Genomic DNA, 20453 nt, shown 5'->3' with positions numbered 1-20453 from the left:
ACGGCCCCTCGGACGGACGACGGCACGGAACACACCCAACACACTCGAGTCACTGACCTCACCAGACCGTCCAACGGCCGATTCTCGGCCCGGTGTGTCAGCGCCTTAAGAGGAGTGAACGTTGCGTGGCTTGTAGTGACGCATTCTGGTTCGCTTGGATTTTTCTCAGTGTGAAATGAAACAGGACCAAGGGGGCATCGCTCCAAGTTTACAAACTCATCCACTGATTCGGACCAAAGCAAACAAACTACAGGTGTGAATGCAGACACAGGGAGAACCTTTAAACTCCACACAGAAACAACTCTGTATACTTGATGGAGTCCCAACCCAGGACCTTTCACGGTGTGAGAACATTGTCCCTCCCTCATCATACATATTAAAACATTAACACCAAAAAACAAACAACTGTTTTATAAAAATGTGCCTTCTACATGCACGCTTAACTTTTCAGCCAACTTTGAAGGATGATGTATCTTTACATCCTATTCATTTCAGTTTCACGGAGCAATCGTACGGAAGCAAATCAGAGACACAGGTATTTAAATACTTAATACTTATTATTAAATACTTAATATTTTACTTTGAATGTATCCATTTTTTTTGTTCTGAATGCACTTCTGTGAAAACAAAATATTAATTTTGTGATTTGCCATTTTGAAAGCTGAATTTGATTATTTCTTTTCAATGGTCACAAATTCAGATTTCAGTTTTGCAATTTAAAAAATAGATTTAAGTTGTCATTTATTTTGGCTCATTTTATTAGCCAAACTTAACCCATTTATTGTGGTATTATTTTGTTTATATTTTTGTTTCCTATGACGTTATGTCTGTCAGTATATTGATTTAAACGGACTGATATTATGTAGTTGTTTTAAGAGTTTTTAAGGGTTATTGTTGCTATCTTGAATTTGCGTGAATAAAATGAATTTTGGGGCATTCCACAAAAAGTAGAGGAGTTTTAAAATATACACTGAACATTTCCATCATAACAAGTAATTGTGCCAAAACGATTTCCTTCAGATCACTGAAGATTATGAACTGTGAATTAGGTTTTATAATATATATAATAAAACAACAGTGATCTGGGAGGATTACATGTTTTCCTGAAAGAGCTGAAGAGTGAGACCTCTTCACAATCTTTGAGGATGCTGTCATCTGGTGTTGACACGCAGAATTACAGCGTTGGTCTCAAGTTTAGAGAACAATTTACCTTTGTTGTTTGTTTTGGACTTCATAAATGAATAAGAAAAAACAGCTTGCATTTAAACAAAAATGTATTCATATACATCTTTACTGCACAAATAAACAATACATGCATCAGTTTCTCTACTGTGCTTTCAATGTTACAAAAAATAATTGGATATAACTTAAATTTGACAGGAAACTAAGTCTAAAGGAAACAAAGAGCATGATCACGGGAAGGTCAAACAGAAAAGTCCAAAGAATAAAATCTTAACAGTCGTCACTGGAGGTTACAGAGAGTTCATCTGACATTTGATTTGACATCTGGAAAATCTAAAGCAAATTTTGACCAGAAACCAAAATAAAGTCTCTAAACCAGGGGTCTTCAATGTTTTTTAACCCAAGGACCCCTTAACTGAAAGAGAGAGAGAGCAGGGATCCCCTACTATATAGAGGGAAAGGACGCCTCACACGCCGGAAGATGGCCGCTGGGGACGCGCGACAATAACGGGACGGTTGTGATTAGGAAGACTATGGGAAACAAAACGCGGATTTTCGGCTCCTTATACTACTCCCTACCATTTTCGTGCTGTGACCACGAAATATGCTTCCCATTGAAACGCATTACTTCACATTTTCGTGCTGGCCACCACTTAAAAAACGAGAAAAAACGTCCCTGTGAACACGTATCAATATATTAAAAATAACGTGACATTTACATGAACTGCCGTGAGACCGGGCTGAAAAACACCACGTGCCATAAAGAATATGCAGCTGGGGGTCAACAGTTTGTGGTCGGCCGACTTCCTCTCACACCGCTCTGCACAAACTGTCAGTTCTCTTCACTTTAGCAGCAATGGAAAAATGAACTTCACCTCTCAGTACCTTTCCACTCAACCGACTGCATTTCTCTAAAGCACACTATCTGTCCTGTTATAAATGCAATACAGATTAATATGTTTTCAAGCACTCACACAGATTAATATATTTTAAGCAATAATATAGTTTTAGCTGTTTTGGGGTTTTCAACTGAACCTCCGTTCAACACTTTGCTTATAATATGTTGGATTCATTTTCAGTGTTGGGAGTAACGCGTTACAAAAGTAACGCAATTACAGTAATGTATTCCTTTTTACTGTAACGCAGTAATATAACGCATTACTAATTAAATTTCGGTAATATTATACTCGTTACAATCTCAGTAACGCGAGTTACAACGCATTTTAACGCAACATTTAGTGGTGCATTGTTTTTTTAAGAATTCACCAACACCGCGACACATTTCTTCACAGGAGAAAAAAAAAAGCCGTATTATTTTCCTGTCGCTGTATTCGATGGTTGAGATGACTGTAGAGACAAATACATTTGCGAGATGGATATTATTTTCAGGAATTATTACGGTGCGTTGAAGTGAACTGTCCTGTTTCTGTTCCCGTGGTTAGAACCAGAGACTGTACGGACAGCATGTATGTCCCAACAGGTGACGGTACGGACAGCATGTATGTCCCAACAGGTGACGGTACGTCAGCGGCTGACCGATATAAACATGTCGGGAATTAACGTTGAGGCTTGCTACACGTAAATATCATTGCATTTTATCAGCCGTAGAGAGTAACTCTGCCTGTAGTGGAATGGCTTCGAATGACGACCAAAAGCGCTTGTCTTTTACTGTGACCATTTACTGTTCAATATGTTGCAGTTTTACAAACAAGAAAGTGAACAACTTGAGCCTGACGGACATGTTGCATCCATAGACTGCATCTCAGTAAGCTAGCAAGAGATTAGGCTACACCAAAGAATTTCTAATATGGGAAGAAGTTCCACTCTCTCGTTACTTCCGGCTTCTGAACTGGTTGCAGTTCCATCAGAGTTCCATATAGGGGGCGCTCACAGGCCAGTGCAGAATGAATGGGACTCTATGGAGCTATACCCCTCAAAATCCACTTTTAAGAAAAAAGGCTAAGAAAATACACACTGCTGGGTGTTAGATTTTTTTAAAGTGGCTTTTTTGTTCTAAAAAGCCTTTTAAAATGTCAATGACGTCATACACATATACGGCCAGAGATTCTGCTTTACGGCAAGCTCTGAGTCGCTTCCTTTTTTCTCTCGAGGCATCGACAACACAGCTGACAGATTAGGCTCTCCCTGTCAATACACGTGCTAGAAAGAAGTTTGCTAATGTTTTAAAGACCACGCCGAAATATTCACTCTGGCATTCTGGTTCTGCTTCGGATGCCATCAAGCAGGATCTCCGATCGTAATCAGTCCTTCACTGACCAATCAGCATTCATTAGCAGAATGCTAGCGTGTTATGGGCAACAACGACTCTGTCGGTACACGATCCGTTCTGCCTGCACGATCCGTTCTGCACATGCGCAAGATAATACTGTTTTACCGAGGATACGACCTGCACGATCTGTTCCACGCTAGCCTATGGCTAGCCTCCACCGGGAAGCTAACGTTAGTTTAGCTAACAGCTAATTCGGCTAACTGCTAGCTGACAGCTAGATTCAGTCTAAAATAACGTTAACTCAAACGTAATGGGAAAAGCAGGCTACAGCTAAATTAAGACTTCACAGTAATAACAATAAAGACAAGTATTGAGTGATTGTATTTTAAATGAGCACAAGTAAAGTAGAACTGACGTAACAGCTGTTATATATGTTAGGTGTTTGTTATATATGTCAACGTTTATTTTCAAGTTTTATTTTGAGGGTCTTTTAAAGTTATTACATGCTGTCTCAGCTAGCAGTTAGCCGAATTAGCTGTTAGCTAAACTAACGTTAGCTTGCCTGTGGAGGCTAACGGCAGTTGAGTTAACGTTATTTTAGACTGAATCTAGCTGTCAGCTAGCGGTTAGCCGAATTAGCTGTTAGCGAAACTAACGTTAGCTTGGCTGTCGACCGGAAGCGTGGAACAGATCGTGCAGTGTCGTAAATCCTCGTACAACCGCGCATGCGCGAACATTTTGCACATGTGCAGAACGGATCGTGTACCGACAGACTCAACCTGTAACAAATCGAAAGGGCATAAGTACTCGTTCATTCAACTTTTGACCTATAATCCATGTTGAACTTGCAAAAACTACAATCAAATCTGAGATTTCTCAACGACAATCAGGCGAAAGAGACAAATTTAGCCGTCTAGCTCCATAGAGTCCCATTCATTTTGCACTGGACCGTGATCACCCCCAGTGGAACTCTGGTGGAACTGCAACCAAAGTAGGTACAATGGGGCTTAATAGGGAGTGGAATGGCTTTCCGTAGACAGGCTTTGGCTACACAACAGACAACTTCCGTGTAGCCTACTTCAAAATAAAAGCACTTCCTGTGACGTTTCGCAGTAAAACTAAATTACTGTTAAATAAGGTTGTGTAGGCTACCTTTTCACAAACCAGCTGTAAATCAAGTACTGTAAATAATGTAAATAGTGAGTTTTAATCACACTATAATTTAACATTTCCTTTAGAGTGTTTTAAACTAAACAACATGAATTTCTTATTCAAGTGCTACAAACATTTTACAACAATGTCATACTTTTAATTGAGTATTTTCATTTTCTCCTACTTGCCTATTATACGTTTTACTTATCTATTTTTTATAGCTTTAGTTACTTTGCATATCTATATTGATTATACAAAATATGAATAATCTATGATGTATTAAAGTGGATAAAGAGGAGACTTCATTGATCCGGTGGTGAAATTCACACGCTAGCTGCCAAATCAAACTTCCCCTGTTATTTTGCTGAAAGTAACTCAAAAGTAATGCAAAAGTAGTGTAACGCATTACAATTCAGAGACAGTAATATTGTAATATAACTAATTACTCTCAAATGACAGTAACTAGTAATCTATAATGTATTACATTTTGGAAGTAACTTGCCCAACACAGTTCATTTTAGGACTTCTTAATTTTATAAAAAACTTAACAATAATTTGGAAGCCCCCCTGCATTGACTCTGAGGACCCCCCTAGGGGTCCCGTACCCCATGTTGAAGATCCATGCTCTAAATTATTTAAATTTGTTTTTGGTCTAATTTATTATGTTTTAAATCATATCTTAAAATCCCTCAGATTTGTTGTTACCCTGCAGCATGAAGCATTACTACTCATTTATTACTAAATGATTTACAGCGTTGAGTCAGGTTTGGACCTCCAGAGACCTGCAGACCTTTCCAGAGATGGTTGGGTCTAAGATGAAACTTTCTGGATCTTTGGGTCTAAGAGGAAACTTTCTGGATCTTTGGGTCTAAGAGGAAACTTTCTGGATCTTTGAGTCTAAGAGGAAACTTTCTGGATCTTTGAGTCTAAGAGGAAACTTTCTGGACCTTTGGGTCTAGGAGGAAACTTTCTGGATCTTTGAGTCTCGGAGGGAACTTTCTGGATATTTGGGTCTACGAGGAAAGTTTCTGGATATTTGGTTCAAGGAGGGAAGTTTCTAGTCAACACATGAACCTGCCGGGTGTCCTCACATGGTGAAAGACGAGCCGCTTTTTTGCTGGATCCGTTCACCGAGCGGCGGGGCGCTGTAGCTCTTCCCCAGACACCACAGGTCCTGGAAGATCCTCCTGAAGTGGTTCCTGAACTTCACCCCGACGAAGGCGTACAACACCGGGTTCAGGCAGCAGTGCAGGTAGGCGACGGTCTGCGTTACCACCTTGGCCGCCTGCAGGATGTCCGACTCTTGGCATGACTGCAGCTCGAACATGTTGGCGGTGTCGTAGAGCAGCGTGACGTTGTAGGGCAGGTGGCAGACGATGAAAACCGCCACCACGGCCAGCACCACTCGCATCGCCTTGTGCCGCTGGAAGCTTCTGGCTTTACGCAGGGTGACAATGACGGCGGTGTAGCAACAGACCATGACAAGCAGCGGAAGGAAGAAGCCCGCGGCCAGCTGGATGCTGGGGACCGCCATCTTGGTATTCAATGCTGTGGTTTTGTCCGTGAACCTGAACTCGCAGATGTACTGTGGAGGCCCGGAGGTCTGGTTTCTCTCCTCCTCTTCCATGAAGGCGTCCATGCTGTGGGACGGCTGGTACCAGCTGTAGAAGTAGAAGGTTGGGATGGACAGCAGTAGGGCGGAGGCCCAGACGACGGCGCAGATGAGGCGGCTGTACGCCAGCGAGCGCAGTCTGAAGCTACGACGGGCCTGGACGATGGCGATGTAGCGGTCAGTGCTGATGCAGGCGAGCAGCAGCATGCCGCTGTACAGGTTCACGCTGTAGGAGCCGCGCAGCAGCTTGCAGGCCACCGGCCCCATCGGCCACGCCAACAGCTCGTTGTAGACGATAAGAGGCAGCGACACCACGAACAGCAAGTCTGCGATGGCCACGTTCAGCAGGTAGACGTCCGTCATGGACTTGGTACTCTTGTAGAAGGCATAAGTGACGATCACCAGGCTGTTCCCTACGAAGCCCAGGATGCAGATGATGATGTGGACGTACTGTATGACCACCAGCTCAACTCTGTGCGTGTTCTGGTATGAACAAGGTGCAATCAGGTAGTCAACATCAGTGTCGTTGTAGTCGTAATCTAATTGGTAGAACATTTCCTCCTCTGAGTTGTCCATCTTCTTCCACTGTAAACATCCACAGATCAGAGAGAGAACATCAAACTGCAGTGATGATTTCTGATGGAGTGATTCAGTAGTTTGATATCAGTGTTGTTGATGAAAGATTTAGCTTTTCAGTAATGAAAAAGGGAAAACAAACACACAAGATTAAAGATATTTTACTGCTCTACTCTAATTTACTTAATGAGGTTTTGTGCAGGTGAAATTAAAGACAACAGCCAGTCTTCAAGATAAGCTACAGTAAACAACTGCTGGCTGTAGCTTCATATTTAGTACAAAGACATGACAGATGGTAGCAGAGGAAAAGGAGTTGACTAAATGACACTGAAAAGAAGTCAATCTGTAGGTACAAGGTTCAGTTATTAATGTTTTGTTAAGATATTTGATGTTCTCGGTCACAGAAACCAGCACATCAGAAATATAACTGGAGTCCTGAAGCTTTGAAGATGTAAACATTTGCATTTTAAAACATAAAATCAATCACGCACCTTTGAGGAAGCCAACGGAGAAATGTGAGGCAGTGATCATACGTCGACAGCTGGTCAGACTGGTTTACAGCCTGGAGGAAGCATTTCTTTGGCAGCTGAGCTGCTTTTAAAGACATTGTGAAATTGAAACAATACTTTAATCAGGTTTCAACTTTGACATGCAAATGTGCTCCGTTGACCAATAGCAACTCGGCTTGACAGAGCTGATCTTTGTGGAAATGAACAACATGGATGGAGCTATCCTATTATGTGTGTGTCTCTAGACTAAGATACAGTAGGTCTAAAGTCAGACAGAAGTCCATTAAACAAATGCAGAACTTTAAATAAACCGGGTTAACTTTTTGTCTGGTGGCAAGCCGTCAGTTAGCAAGACAGTCAACTTGGTGAGCGATTGTAGAAGGATAGCTGCATTATGTTGCCAGCTAGCTCAGCTTGTTGTTGCCATGGATGTATTAAGAGAGAGTTGATGCCAGTTTCTTTTGCCATATTTTTGGTGCAATGCCATTGGACTGACCCATTCCCAGGTAAAAAAGTAGTATACTTTAGTGTATTAGAAATATGAATAAAGTACATGAAGTATAAAACAAGTATGCTTCTACTTGTGCTTTATTTAAAGAGTATTTAATATGTACTTTTTAAAAGTATACTTCATAATAGATGTAATTAAGTTCAACTTCAGAGTCCAAAAAGTAAGTATACTAATTTAGCAGTAATCAAATTATTTTTTAAATGTACTTTTTGAAAGTGTACTTTGTTGTTAATGTATTTTAAATTGTATATAAGTTTATTTTTGTATAGAAGTGTATTAAATTTGACATACTTAGCGTGGCAATTCTGACCATCTCTTTATCTAGGCTACACAAGTTGCTATGAAGCCGCAAGATCTGAAAGTAGGCTATTTTTCCCATTAGAGTTTTACGTAACAACAGCGATATTAGGCTAAGTAGTAAGTTATTTTTTATTTAACACAAACGCACAGGTTTGTGGATAAATAAATGATATTACTAAAAGTATGGTTATGTTAGGGCCGTTGTTTCCATAAATTTCAATTCAATTTCTGAGAAATCACATTTTTTTGTTGTTTCCGTATGTCTAAAAACACCAACTACTAGCTACTAACCACAGTCTATGCTACTAACTGTAGGCCTACTCATGAGCCACTGTGACAACGCTCCACTGTTTAATGCAATGCACGATGGGAACGTGAAAGCCGTTACTTTGCCGCAATCCGCTTTTGGCTGAGAAGCTGTCACTTAGCCGCCGCCCGCCGGACAGACGAGTTGCTGCTAACACTCGCCAGAGACGGTAAGTAACGTTAAGTAACGATCTCGCCCTCCCGTTGTCCATTGTTTAGCTATCGCTAGCTGCTGAGGAGTCAGACAACTTCATGTTTCCGTGTTTGTGTGTGGATTCAAGGGGATGTTGGTGAGTAGTGGGAAGCTATTTTTTAACTAGGTCGGCACCCTTTTTTCACCTGCTAACGTTAGCTAGCTACAGTTTAAAAGTTTTTTTCAGTTGGGGTGGGGGGGGCTGTTTGTGAAGATTCGAAGTTAATCAGTTTGACGTCAATAGACATTAATTTAGCCATCCGTTAGCTAGCTAGCTAAATTACTTTTCTCACTGGAGGGCCTTTTTGTGAGTAACGTTAGTCAAAAACGTTGTTTTAACAAGTTCGGCGGACATCAACGTTAGCCACCTGTTTGCTGGCTTAGCTAATGTCAGCTAAATTGCCTAAACCGTCGTTTTAACCAGTTCATAACCAGTTCAACTGTTTCAGTATTATTCTAGAATAATAGCTAACACCCGAGTCCGCAGCTCTACGCAGTGAGCTATCAATCACTGATTTATATAGCTATGCCTCCTCTCAAAGGCTCGTTTTTGTTATGTTTTGTTTCAGGTTTGTTACGAGTTCGCCAGAGTGGTGGGGAAAAGTCTGCAAGAGAATTTCTTTGAACTTGACCGTTTCTCTCCAAGGCTGATGGACCTCCTTTAGGAAAAAAGAAAGGCCTGCCCAGCGAGCTTTTGGCTGAGCTTTACGTCAGACAAAGGTGGGTTTGACTAGCTACATTAGTCTACTACCTCTCTTTCCTCTCTCTGTTCATCGCTTTTCTTTTTATGTCTTTTGTTTCTTCTCTGCTCTATCCTTTTCTTCCCATCAAATCTCCCCTCCCTTCTTTTCTGTCCTCTCCATTTTCCTCCCCTTTTGTCCTCTTGTACATAAACATTGTGGGGAATTTCTGGAATTTATTTGATAAATACATGTGATTATCCTTAGCAAGATGTGTTTTACTCTTGTGTCCATTATCTTCCAGACCACTGAGCCAACACACATCAGGTGCCTATGTCTTCGGGGACTGCCTGTCATCTTGGCGGATGATTCTTCTGCCTTCTTCACGATATGCTCTGTAAGTTAATAATTTTTTTGTAAATGTTGCAGGTGCATGCTCATTTGTCTCATTTTAAGCCATTAATGAACAGTGCTACTAATTTTCAGAATGATTTGATCAGCAATCAGTGTCTCCTTAAGGGCCTCCGTTAAGTCTCTATTGCCAAACAAAGATAGCTTACCCACTTTCAGTCCCAGTTCTATTGAAAAGATTTAGAAAATTGCTCACCATAACTAAAGTTGTATGAATCCTTTTACATTGCCCACTTTGTTTTTCTACTTTACTGTCACCAGTTGGAAGTTGTGAAAATGTTCTCGGGTCTTTAACTGAAATGGGAGTTCTGAGTGCACATGTTAGATTCTGGTTGCTCAATTAATCAACTAACTAAATGTTAGTTTCAACCGGTGACAGTAAAGTTTACAAAAAGCAATTAAGGTGAAATTTACTGAGTCATATGATTCACAAAATTGTTGCATAGCAACAAAGTTTCTGGGAGCAGTTTTCTACATCTTTTCAGCACGACTGTGACTGGAAGTGGGTAAACTCCATATTTGGGACAAAGTGTTGCAATATACTGTACAGATCCAAATATGGCATTTGATTAAAAAAAAAAAAAAATCTAAACTGGTATCATCCTTTAGTATACTATCAGTGCAGTTTATATTGTACAACGCTTTTCATTATAAACAGTCACAGGCTCTTTTTGGTGTACAAAACACCATTGTCTAACTGGCATGTTTATGTTTTCTCCTTGTCACTACGTTTCTTTCACATTAGGATGTAACTGACAAGGACTCGTACAGTTAAACTCCAGTGGGAATTCTCTGCCTGGGTTGAGAAAATACCCAGCTCAACCCATTCAGTGTAGGGATCATCTTGGAAGGGTCTGTGGTAATGGATGAACTGGCCAACCTGCCTCAGGCCTTTTGTGTCCTTTTCGTTTCACACACAGCCGTTTCGGGTTGATCTACGCCCTACAACACTTTCAACTTTACTCAGCAGGTAATGCTCAAACTGGGTAGAAGTGAGCTGGAAGCGTAAAACGGGGTTCGAAATGGCTTTACTACTGCTCCAGATTTGTTTGCCCCAGTTTGTAATGTTGGACTTTTGTGTTGTATATGGCTTGGGGTATATATACATGTGTCCTATGGTATTTGCACAGATTTTTGCGCAATATTCCATGACAGACAGGCTCTGATTACATTTAATTCAAATGAGTTGGATATTTTGTTACTTTTACTGTGTTACTTTTGTGTGAGTAATAAAGATCCTTTTCTGAAATGCAATTTGTAATCTGTTGTTGTAATGCACTTGAAATTAATTGTAATATAATATACTTGTAGTATAATAGCAACATTTATGCTTAAGTATAACAAAATGGGGGTAAAAGTACAGATGAAGTATACTTCAAACACAATTCATTTCTTGCTAACACTATAATAACATTGCACTGAAAGTATGTGTCTATGATGTTTAGGTTGTTATTGAACTTCACTTCAAATACATTATTGTCATAGTGGGACACTTTAAAAGCACTAAATATAGTTAGGAAGTGCATTTGTAGATCACTTGAAATATTACAGAGGCATACTAAATTAACAGTTTATAGTAACAAGTATGATAATATATACAAAATGTACTTAAACACAACTATAAGTTGAGCTGCAATGCCTTTTTAAGTGTATTTCCATTAGAATGGCGATATAATGCAATTGTACTGTAAGTGTGCTTAATTGCTTATGAATCTAGATTTTCATTAGTGTATTTTAGTGCACTTGAAGTTTGAAAAAAGTTGTTTCATTTTAGCATACTATTTACACTTGAAGTGTAGTCAAATATATGTTAAGTTGAAGTTAATACATAATTGAATACACTTAACTATACTTGGATTTGACGAAAAAAGTACAAAATGTAGAAAATATACTTAGTACACTTTATTAAAGTATATTTTTAATAGATTTCTTTTTCACCTGGGTTATTCGGGTAGGTGCTAGATCGCACGAGCGGTCCATAGAATAAATGGATCACCGAATCCAAAGAGCACCAAACATTGGTTAATATTGCCCCGAAAACGCGTCTGAAACAAGTTCACTGAGTTACAGCTCCCAAGACTAATGGATTAACCGACCATGAAGTAGTTTTGATGAGTGAAATTGCGGTCCTTACTCGGCTCTGCTCTGAAGCAGTGCACGTCTGTGTGTGGGAGGAGCCCTGAGGGAAGGGGGAAGGGTTACACTAAACTTCAAATGGCATGCATTCCTAAATCAAGTTGTAAGCCATACTGTTTAAAGCAGCCATATTATGCTCATTTTCATGTTCATAATTGTATTTTAAGGTTGTACCAGAATAGGTTTACATGGTTTAATTTTCAAAAAACACCATATTTGTGTTGTACTGCACCGCTCTCTCTCATTGCTGCAGATCCTCTTTTCAGCTGGTCTCTGTTTTAGCTACAGAGTGAGACCTCTTTTCTTCTTCTTCTTCTTCTGTACTATCTTTGATTGCACTGCACATGCCCAGTAGCTCAGATGTAGATCATGTCAGCTAGCTAGCTCCATAGACAGTAAAAGAAAGGCTGTTTCTACAACTTTGGTCAGTTACAAGGCAGGATTAGCTGGGAGACTTCTAAATGAGGGCGCACATGGAAGTAGTTCTTTTGTAGATTATGGTGAACTTGTGTGTGTTGTAGCAGTGCTTTGCTATTGAGAACGAGGTAGCATGCTAGCGTTAGCATGCTACGGGCTAATGGTTGCGGTTAGCCTGCTCGTGCCGATTTTGAACAGCTCACCCAGAGACTGAAGGCAGGACACATTCAGAAACTGTATCTCACTCTAAACAGCATGGGTGGATTTTTTTCAAAGTTTGTATGTGTGGAAGCACCAGAGACACAACATAACACCCCAAATCCCAGAAAAAGTGATTTTTTCATAATATGGGCACTTTAATACAGGCACACCTTATATTGTTTGTCTAGTTTGGATAAAAAACTGCAATACAAACAAAATCCATGTTTCCAACCAATTTCTCAAGCAAATTTTAAGCAAAGTTTTAAAATGTCGCACAAAAGAAAAAAAAAGAAAACGCTAATTAGAAGCGTTTCCATCAACTGGTTTAGAGCGAATAAACTAGACTACGCAAAGCGTAGTTTTGTCACAAGTTGACATTACGCATAGTTGTAGATTGCAAACCGGCTTGCTAAATCAAAGAGTTAAGAAGCTAAGTTCTTTGGCTAAAAGGAGAGAGGTAGCATTGTAAAAGTTGGCCACCTGTGTGCAGAATACAGCATTGTGGCAGAGACATTTGGTGTCAGCGAGACAACCGTTCACCGTTGTGTGTACGTGGTGTGCAGGGCCAGACAATTCAAGCTGTTGAACCAATTCCTCAATTTACCCGACGTGGCGGAGGCACAAGCTATAGCGCACCACAACTCCACCACGCACCTTGTGCCACAAGTGTACGCCGCACTGGATGGGACCCGTATCCCGATCCTTCCCCCATCCGATGGATACCGCGACTATAGTCATGTGACTTCCATAATCGCTACGTCACAACTTATTCGGCAAAGCTGTTTCCATCTCCCGTTTTGCGCATTAACTATTTTTCGAAAAAGGCAAAAACCACCTCGAGATCGAATTTTGCTGTTTCCATCAACATTTTCCAATGCGATACTTCAAAATGTGCATGAAAATACGTTGATGGAAACACGGCTGTTGTTAACACTCGTATCTTTTGTGATACACAGAAAAGGAGATCCACATTAATATATTTCTTATAAATAAATAAAAACCAAACAGATTCACAGCAAACACTGTAAACATTTTTTCCAAAGTTGACACAGTTCTCTCCAATAAGTTCAGCAAAATGAACACATCATATCCTTTTTGATAAGCCTCACAAACTGCAGTAGGTCACATCAGCCATATGATCTTTTACATGCAGTATGTGACATGATCAACTGTTTGATGCTGATGTGGGACACAGAGCTCTCACATTAGTGATTGAGATAAACTGACCTACTGAGGAGCTGCAGTGACGTTATTACTGAATGTCTATCTTCAGTGTTGTGTAGGTATGTCTACCTTTCCTCCTGTCTTGTTGAGTGTTTAATAAAAAAAGAACATTTGGTTTGATTCACAATAGAGTACAGTAAAGCCATAACTCTTCAAAAACCCTCTCCTCAGATTATATGTAAGACAAACAGGGTTTTATTAACTTTACATTTTGTACAAGGTAACCCATATGGTGGTATATTGGAAAAAACAGGCTCCCAGGAAAAGTGTCTGGCTTTAACGTTGGAATTACAACTTCCATGTCCATCACGTGATGCCCTCTGGCCCAAAAAGACTTTATCCCACAGACTTAAATGGCAAAAGAGACGTCTTTAAATCAGTGGATACATTTTTTTTAAGCTTTACAACCACTCGTTCCACTATCATAATTTGATAAATCCGGTCCGATATAATTTGGAAAGTCAAGAAGAGACGCACAACTAAATCATTTAATCCCCATTCAAGTTAGTGGAGCCTGCCTATGGTCCCTCAGTGGCTAGAAATGGTGATAGGTGTAAACCGAGCCCTGGGTATCCGCTCTGCCTTTGAGAAAATGAAAGCTCAGATGGACCAATCAGGAATCTTGCTCTTTATGACGTCATAAGGGGAAAGGTTACCTCCCCTTTCTCTGCTTTGCACACCCAGAGAATTTGGCCCGCCCATTAGAGAGAGAGAGAGACATGCCTTGCAAACAAGCAAAGTGGCAGTTGGTCAAGGCCACACCCCCACCCTCCACCTTGCCCCCCCCTCTCTCCTCCTCAATAGCATTTAAAGCTACAGACACAGAAATGGCACATCCTAAGGAAAGCTCATTGTGGGACTGGCTCTAGTGGCTGTAATTCTGCACCAAGGCTGAATTTTGGGAAAGAGACTTCAGATACAGTATTAGGGGACCACTAAGGCCTATATAAAAGAGACTTCAGATACAGTATTAGGGGACCACTAAGGTCTATATAAAAGAGACTTCAGATACAGTATTAGGGGACCACTAAGGTCTATATAAAAGAGACTTCAGATACAGTATTAGGGGACCACTAAGGTCTATATAAAAGAGACTTCAGATATAGTATTAGGGGACCACTAAGGCCTTATATAAAAGCATCCATAAAAGCAGCATGTCATAGGACCTTTAAACACTGTATCCAGGTCTTATCATACATCCATGAAAAACATCCAAATAATATGATTATGCCAGTGTCATATCTCTTCAAACTGATCTGTTCCTTCCTGTAACTCATCCTGGATCAGGACGTCATTTAGTGCCACCCAGTCTGGACATGTGAGAGAAACGGGTCACAGACAAGGACTAATCACAGAGTCCTTGTCCCATATTGGTGATGCATGTTGATATCTGTAGTCCAAAAGCACGACCAGGAGTACATCAGAGATAAATCTGTGACATAATGTTTGTCCAAGTTCAAACATCAGATCCCATCAGACAGCAGAGCTGCAGACAGCTCCTGTATGCCAGAGTGTGTTGCTCTTTATCTTTACTTTTTAGGGCTGCAACTAACGATTATTTTCATTCTCGATTAACCTGTCGATTCATTTCTCGATTGACACTTTCTTGACTCGCAAAATGACGAACATCATATGTGTAATTCATGGCTCAATTCAAGTGAGATCAAATGATTATTTATCTCTCCCCATTCACTACCTTATAGAGCTGCACAATATAACGTTTTTTTGTTTTTTTTTATCGTCATCGCAATATCAACTGGCGCAATAAACCCATCGCAGGGCGCCCGGATAGCTCAGTTGGTAGAGCAGGCACCCATACATAGAGGTTTACTCCTCGACGCAGCGGGCCCGGATTCGACTCTGACCTGCAGCCCTTGCATGTCATTCCCCCTCTCTCTCCACTTTCATGTCTTCAGCTGTCCTGTCGAATAATGGCCAAAAACTAATCTTAAAAAAAAATAAGGCTGCAATGATTGCGAAAAAATATCTGAGATTTATTGTGTTAGTTGAAAGAAAATATAACCAGAAAACTGAACGTTCTCCGGGATGGATCACACTCCTACAGATATCTATGATGATTTTGATTAATACTCATGCTTTTGTTTTCCACGAGCAGAGATATACAGAGGATTACCGACCTGCTGGAAGCAGATTTGGATTAATTTAGATAACCTTCTAATTAACAACTACATTTTGCACAAAAAGTAAGGAAATTTGTGTTTGGTAGATTATTTATCTGTGGTAACAATGCTTTTTGGCAATACATCACCGTTGGAAAGCCTGTTTAGTTCCCTTTCAAATGGTGCCCCATTTCTAAGGAACATGCATTTGTGGGATGAGCAGCAGTGCTGAGTATGTGGGTTGCGCCCATGAAAATATTGCCAAATCTTCTCTGCCAATGCCAAACAGCTTATTCTGCCATTGACTCGTTGGGTGTTTGGTGGATTGGATGATTGAAGTTTGAAGAAACAAGACATATTGGCAATTTAACAATTTATTCATTTCACAAAGAGGAGCCTCAGTAACAACAGCCTGGCACCTCCTCCTCATGCTGGTCACCAGCCTGGTCACACACTGCTGTGGGATGGCATTCCATTCTTTAACCAGAATTTGTCGCAAGTCAGCCAACGTGGTTGTGTTGGTCACTCTGGCGCGAACAGCACGCTCAAGCTGATCCCACAAGTGTTCAATGGGGTTGAGGTCAGGACTGCTGGCAGGCCGTTCCATCCTCTCCACTCCCCCATTCTGGTGGTAGTCTCTGATAAACCCCGCCCTGTGGGGGTGAGCGTTGTCATCTTGGAGGATAGAGTTTAGTCCCAGACTGTGGAAATATGGGATTGCCACTGGTTGCAGAATGTCATCTGTATATCTCTCTGCATTGAGATTGCCTCCAATGATGACAAGCCTTGTTTTTCCAGTGAGGGAGATGCCGTCCCACACCATCACACTGCCTCCACCAAAAGGTGTTACTCTATCGGTGCAGCAATCAGCATAGCGTTCTCCGTGTCTTCTCCACACTTTGACCCTACGATCCAACTGCCGTAGGCGGAATCATCCAATCCACCAAACACCAAACGAGTCAATGGCAGAATAAGCTGTTTGGCACTGGCAGAGAAGATTTGGGAAATTTTTCGTAGGCGCAACCCACATACTCAGCGCTGCTGCTCATTCCACAAATGCATGTTCCTTACAAATGGGGCACCATTTGAAAAAAACAGGCTTTCCAACGGTATAATATTTATTGCCAAAAAGCATTGTTACCACAGAGAAATAATCTAACAAACACAAGTTTCCTTACTTTTTGTGCTAAATTTACTTATTTATAACAGTTTGCAGGTGTAGCGATCATTATGTTTGTTATAACGTTACAATTTCATCTGCCCAACAATAACTTATTATAACCCTTATATTACCCCATGTTGTGGTCGATGTTTTACCACTCAATGTCACTAATGCTATTTTGCGCTACGACAGTAGCTGTAGGTGAAGGTTGTATATTAACACCCAATCATAATGCCTTGTCCTAGTTTATGTGCATGTCTGTTGTTGTTTTGGTCATTAACGTTGCCAACGTTAGCTATTTTTAGCCGTTAACCTCTTCGCTCTTCCCTCTAGTGCTTTTCACTGATTGGCCACAGGAAGTTAAATGTCATTTTCTGAGACAATATTAGGGTTAGTGTGGACTTTATGGCAGTGTAACGAAGCCACTCCTCCCAGTCATAATAATACCCAAATTCCACGAGGCTCAGGCCGAGGAGGGGGAGTTGCAGCCATATTTGACTCGAGCCTGTTAATTAATCCTAAACCTAAACTAAATTATAACTCGTTTGAAAGCCTTGTTCTTAATCTTCAACACCCAACATGGAAAACAGTACAGCCAATTATATTCGTTGTTGTTTACCGAGCACCAGGTCCATATTCTGAGTTTTTATCTGAATTCTCAGAGTTTTTATCATGCATAGTCCTTCAATCAGACAAAGTACTTATTGTAGGTGATTTTAATATCCATGTGGACATTGACAGCAATAGCCTTAGTACTGCTTTCAATTCACTGCTAGATTCTATTGGTTTCAGTCAGAGGGTGCATAAGGCCACGCACTGTTTTAACCACACCCTCGACCTTGTGGCAAGTATGTGGCGAATATGGCATCAAAATTGACGATTTAATAGTATTTCCGCAGAATCCTTTATTATCAGACCATTTTTTAATAACTTTCGAATTCCTACTACCAGACTATACGAAATTAAATAAAAGTTTCTACACTAGATGCTTATCTGACAGTGCTATAGCTAAATTTAAGGAAGCTATTCCAACAGCACTTAACTCAATGTCATGCCTTAATATAACAGAGGACTGTTATGTTAACTCTAGTCCCTCCCAACTTGATAACTTTGTAGACGCTGCTACGGCCTGCCTACGGACTACTTTAGACTCGGTTGCTCCTCTCAAAAAGAAGATGATGAAGGAAAGGAAACTAGCACCTTGGTATAACTCCCAAACTCGCAAATTAAAACAAATCTCACGAAAACTTGAAAGTAAATGGCGTTCCACCAAACTGGAAGAATCTCGTGTGGATTGGCAAGATAGTCTAAAAAATTATAGGAGGGCCCTCAGAAATGCCAGATCAGACTATTACTCAACACTAATAGAAGAAAATAAGAACAACCCAAGGTTTCTTTTCAGCACTGTAGCCAGGCTGACAAAGAGTCATAGCTCTGTTGAGCCATCTATTCCTATAGCTCTGAGCAGTGATGACTTCATGACCTTTTTTAATGATAAAATTATAACAATTAGAGAAAAAATTCATCACCTTCTGCCCACAGCTTCCAACGACTCACCATTGGGCGCAGGAGGGCTAGAGAGAACGATAAGACCTGATACTTATTTAGACGGCTTTTATCCTTTAGACCTCCAACAATTAATGTTAAGGGTCTCTTCAGCTAAGCCATCTACCTGTCTCTTAGACCCCATTCCAACGAAGCTACTTAAAGAAGCACTACCCGTGGTCAACACCACATTACTAGATACGATCAATATGTCCTTATTAACGGGTCACGTACCGCAGTCTTTTAAAGTAGCTGTGATAAAACCTATTCTGAAAAAACCCACCCTCGACCCTGAGGTCTTAGCCAACTATAGACCTATATCTAACCTCCCGTTTCTCTCCAAAATCCTTGAGAAGGTAGTCGCTAATCAATTGTGTGACTTTCTGCATAGAAATAGTCTATTTGAAGACTTTCAGTCAGGATTTAGAATGCATCATAGCACAGAGACGGCACTGGTGAAAATCACTAACGACCTTCTAACTGCTGCTGACAAAGGACTTGTCTCCGTACTTGTCTTATTAGATCTTAGTGCTGCATTCGACACTATTGACCATACCATCCTCTTACAGAGACTGGAACATTTAGTTGGCATTAAAGGAATCGCACTAAGCTGGTTTAAGTCCTATTTTTCTGAGCGATCCCAATTTGTTAATATTAACGATAAACCATCCAAATACGCTAAAGTTAGCCATGGCGTTCCTCAAGGCTCAGTGCTTGGACCAATTCTATTCTCTTTATATATGCTTCCTCTAGGCAATATTATTAGGAAACACTCAATTAACTTTCACTGTTACGCAGACGACACCCAATTATATCTGTCAATTAAGCCCGACGAAAGCGGTCAGTTAGCTAAACTTCAAGCGTGCATTAAAGATATAAAATCCTGGATGACCCACAATTTTCTGATGTTGAACTCAAACAAAACGGAAGTTATTGTGCTGGGACCCAAGCACCACCGAACTTCATTATCTAAATATATAGCTACCCTAGATGGTATTGCCCTGGCCTCCAGCACTACTGTCAGAAATCTAGGAATCATTTTTGACCAGGATCTATCCTTTAACGCCCACTTAAAACAAACCTCAAGAACAGCCTTTTTCCATCTTCGTAACATTGCCAAAATCAGGAACATCCTGTCTCAAAACGATGCTGAAAAACTAGTCCATGCATTCGTAACTTCCCGGCTGGACTACTGTAATTCTTTACTATCAGGCTGCTCAAATAAGTCCCTCAAGACCCTCCAGCTGATCCAGAATGCTGCAGCACGTGTTCTGACAAGAACTAACAAAAGAGATCACATTTCTCCTGTATTAGCTTCTCTGCATTGGCTTCCTGTAAAATCCAGGATTGAATTTAAAATCCTTCTCCTGACCTACAAAGCACTAAATGGTCAAGCACCATCATACATAGAAGAGCTTTTAGTACCTTATTGTCCCACTAGAGCACTGCGCTCCCAGAACTCAGAGCTACTTGTGGTTCCTAGAGTCTCTAAAAGTAGAATGGGAGCCAGAGCCTTCAGCTACCAGGCTCCTCTCCTGTGGAACCAGCTCCCAACTTGGGTTCGGGGGGCTGACACCGTCGCCACATTTAAGAATAAACTGAAAACCATCATCTTTGATAAAGCTTATAGTTAGGGAGTGAGGAGTTGCAGCATAGTAGAGTAGAGTAGAGGGAGGCAGGAAGTACAAGCCCGTTCCGGCAGGGGAGAGTACGAGCCCGGTCCAGGGCCCCTCTCTTTAGCCTGCCTCTCTTAGTTATGCTATTATAACTCTAGACTGCTGTGGGAAGCTCCTTCCAAGACACAATGAGCCGCTCCCTCTTCTCTCTTTTCACTTGTCTCCTTTTGTGTGCATCTTAGTCCCAGAAATGCCTGTTACTAACCTAGCTCTGGGGAGTTTTCTCCCCGGAGTCCCTTTGCTTCTTCTTCACCCAGAACATCGCCTTGGAATTGGGTGGCACCTACACCGGGGTCCTGGGTGCAGCTGA

The 20453-nt window shown here is 40.9% G+C and overlaps 1 protein-coding gene across 3 annotated transcripts; it reads right to left on the bottom strand.

The window, feature by feature from the left end:
• Positions 1 to 5214: 5214 nt before the first annotated feature.
• Positions 5215 to 7357, bottom strand: LOC116058573 (C-C chemokine receptor type 6-like). Of its 3 annotated transcripts, XR_004899049.1 has the most exons (3): positions 7244 to 7357; positions 5512 to 6812; positions 5215 to 5453 (listed from the first exon to the last, which is right to left on the bottom strand). XR_004899049.1 is itself a non-coding variant. In XM_031311463.1 (2 exons), exon 2 carries the CDS (start codon positions 6750 to 6752, stop codon positions 5652 to 5654), a length of 1101 nt encoding a protein of 366 aa, XP_031167323.1. In that variant the 5' UTR covers positions 6753 to 6812; positions 7244 to 7357; the 3' UTR covers positions 5215 to 5651. The 3 variants fall into 3 exon arrangements, 2 of the variants coding, with proteins under 2 accessions (XP_031167323.1, XP_031167330.1); XM_031311463.1 differs by having other exon boundaries at positions 5215 to 6812; XM_031311470.2 differs by having other exon boundaries at positions 5215 to 6761; positions 7244 to 7353.
• Between the last annotated feature and the right edge of the window lie 13096 nt (positions 7358 to 20453).

This window comes from Sander lucioperca, chromosome 12 (genome assembly GCF_008315115.2).
Source record: "Sander lucioperca isolate FBNREF2018 chromosome 12, SLUC_FBN_1.2, whole genome shotgun sequence".
In the NCBI taxonomy this organism is placed as follows: Eukaryota; Metazoa; Chordata; class Actinopteri; order Perciformes; family Percidae; genus Sander; species Sander lucioperca.
This window is presented reverse-complemented; position numbering and strand designations above follow the sequence as displayed.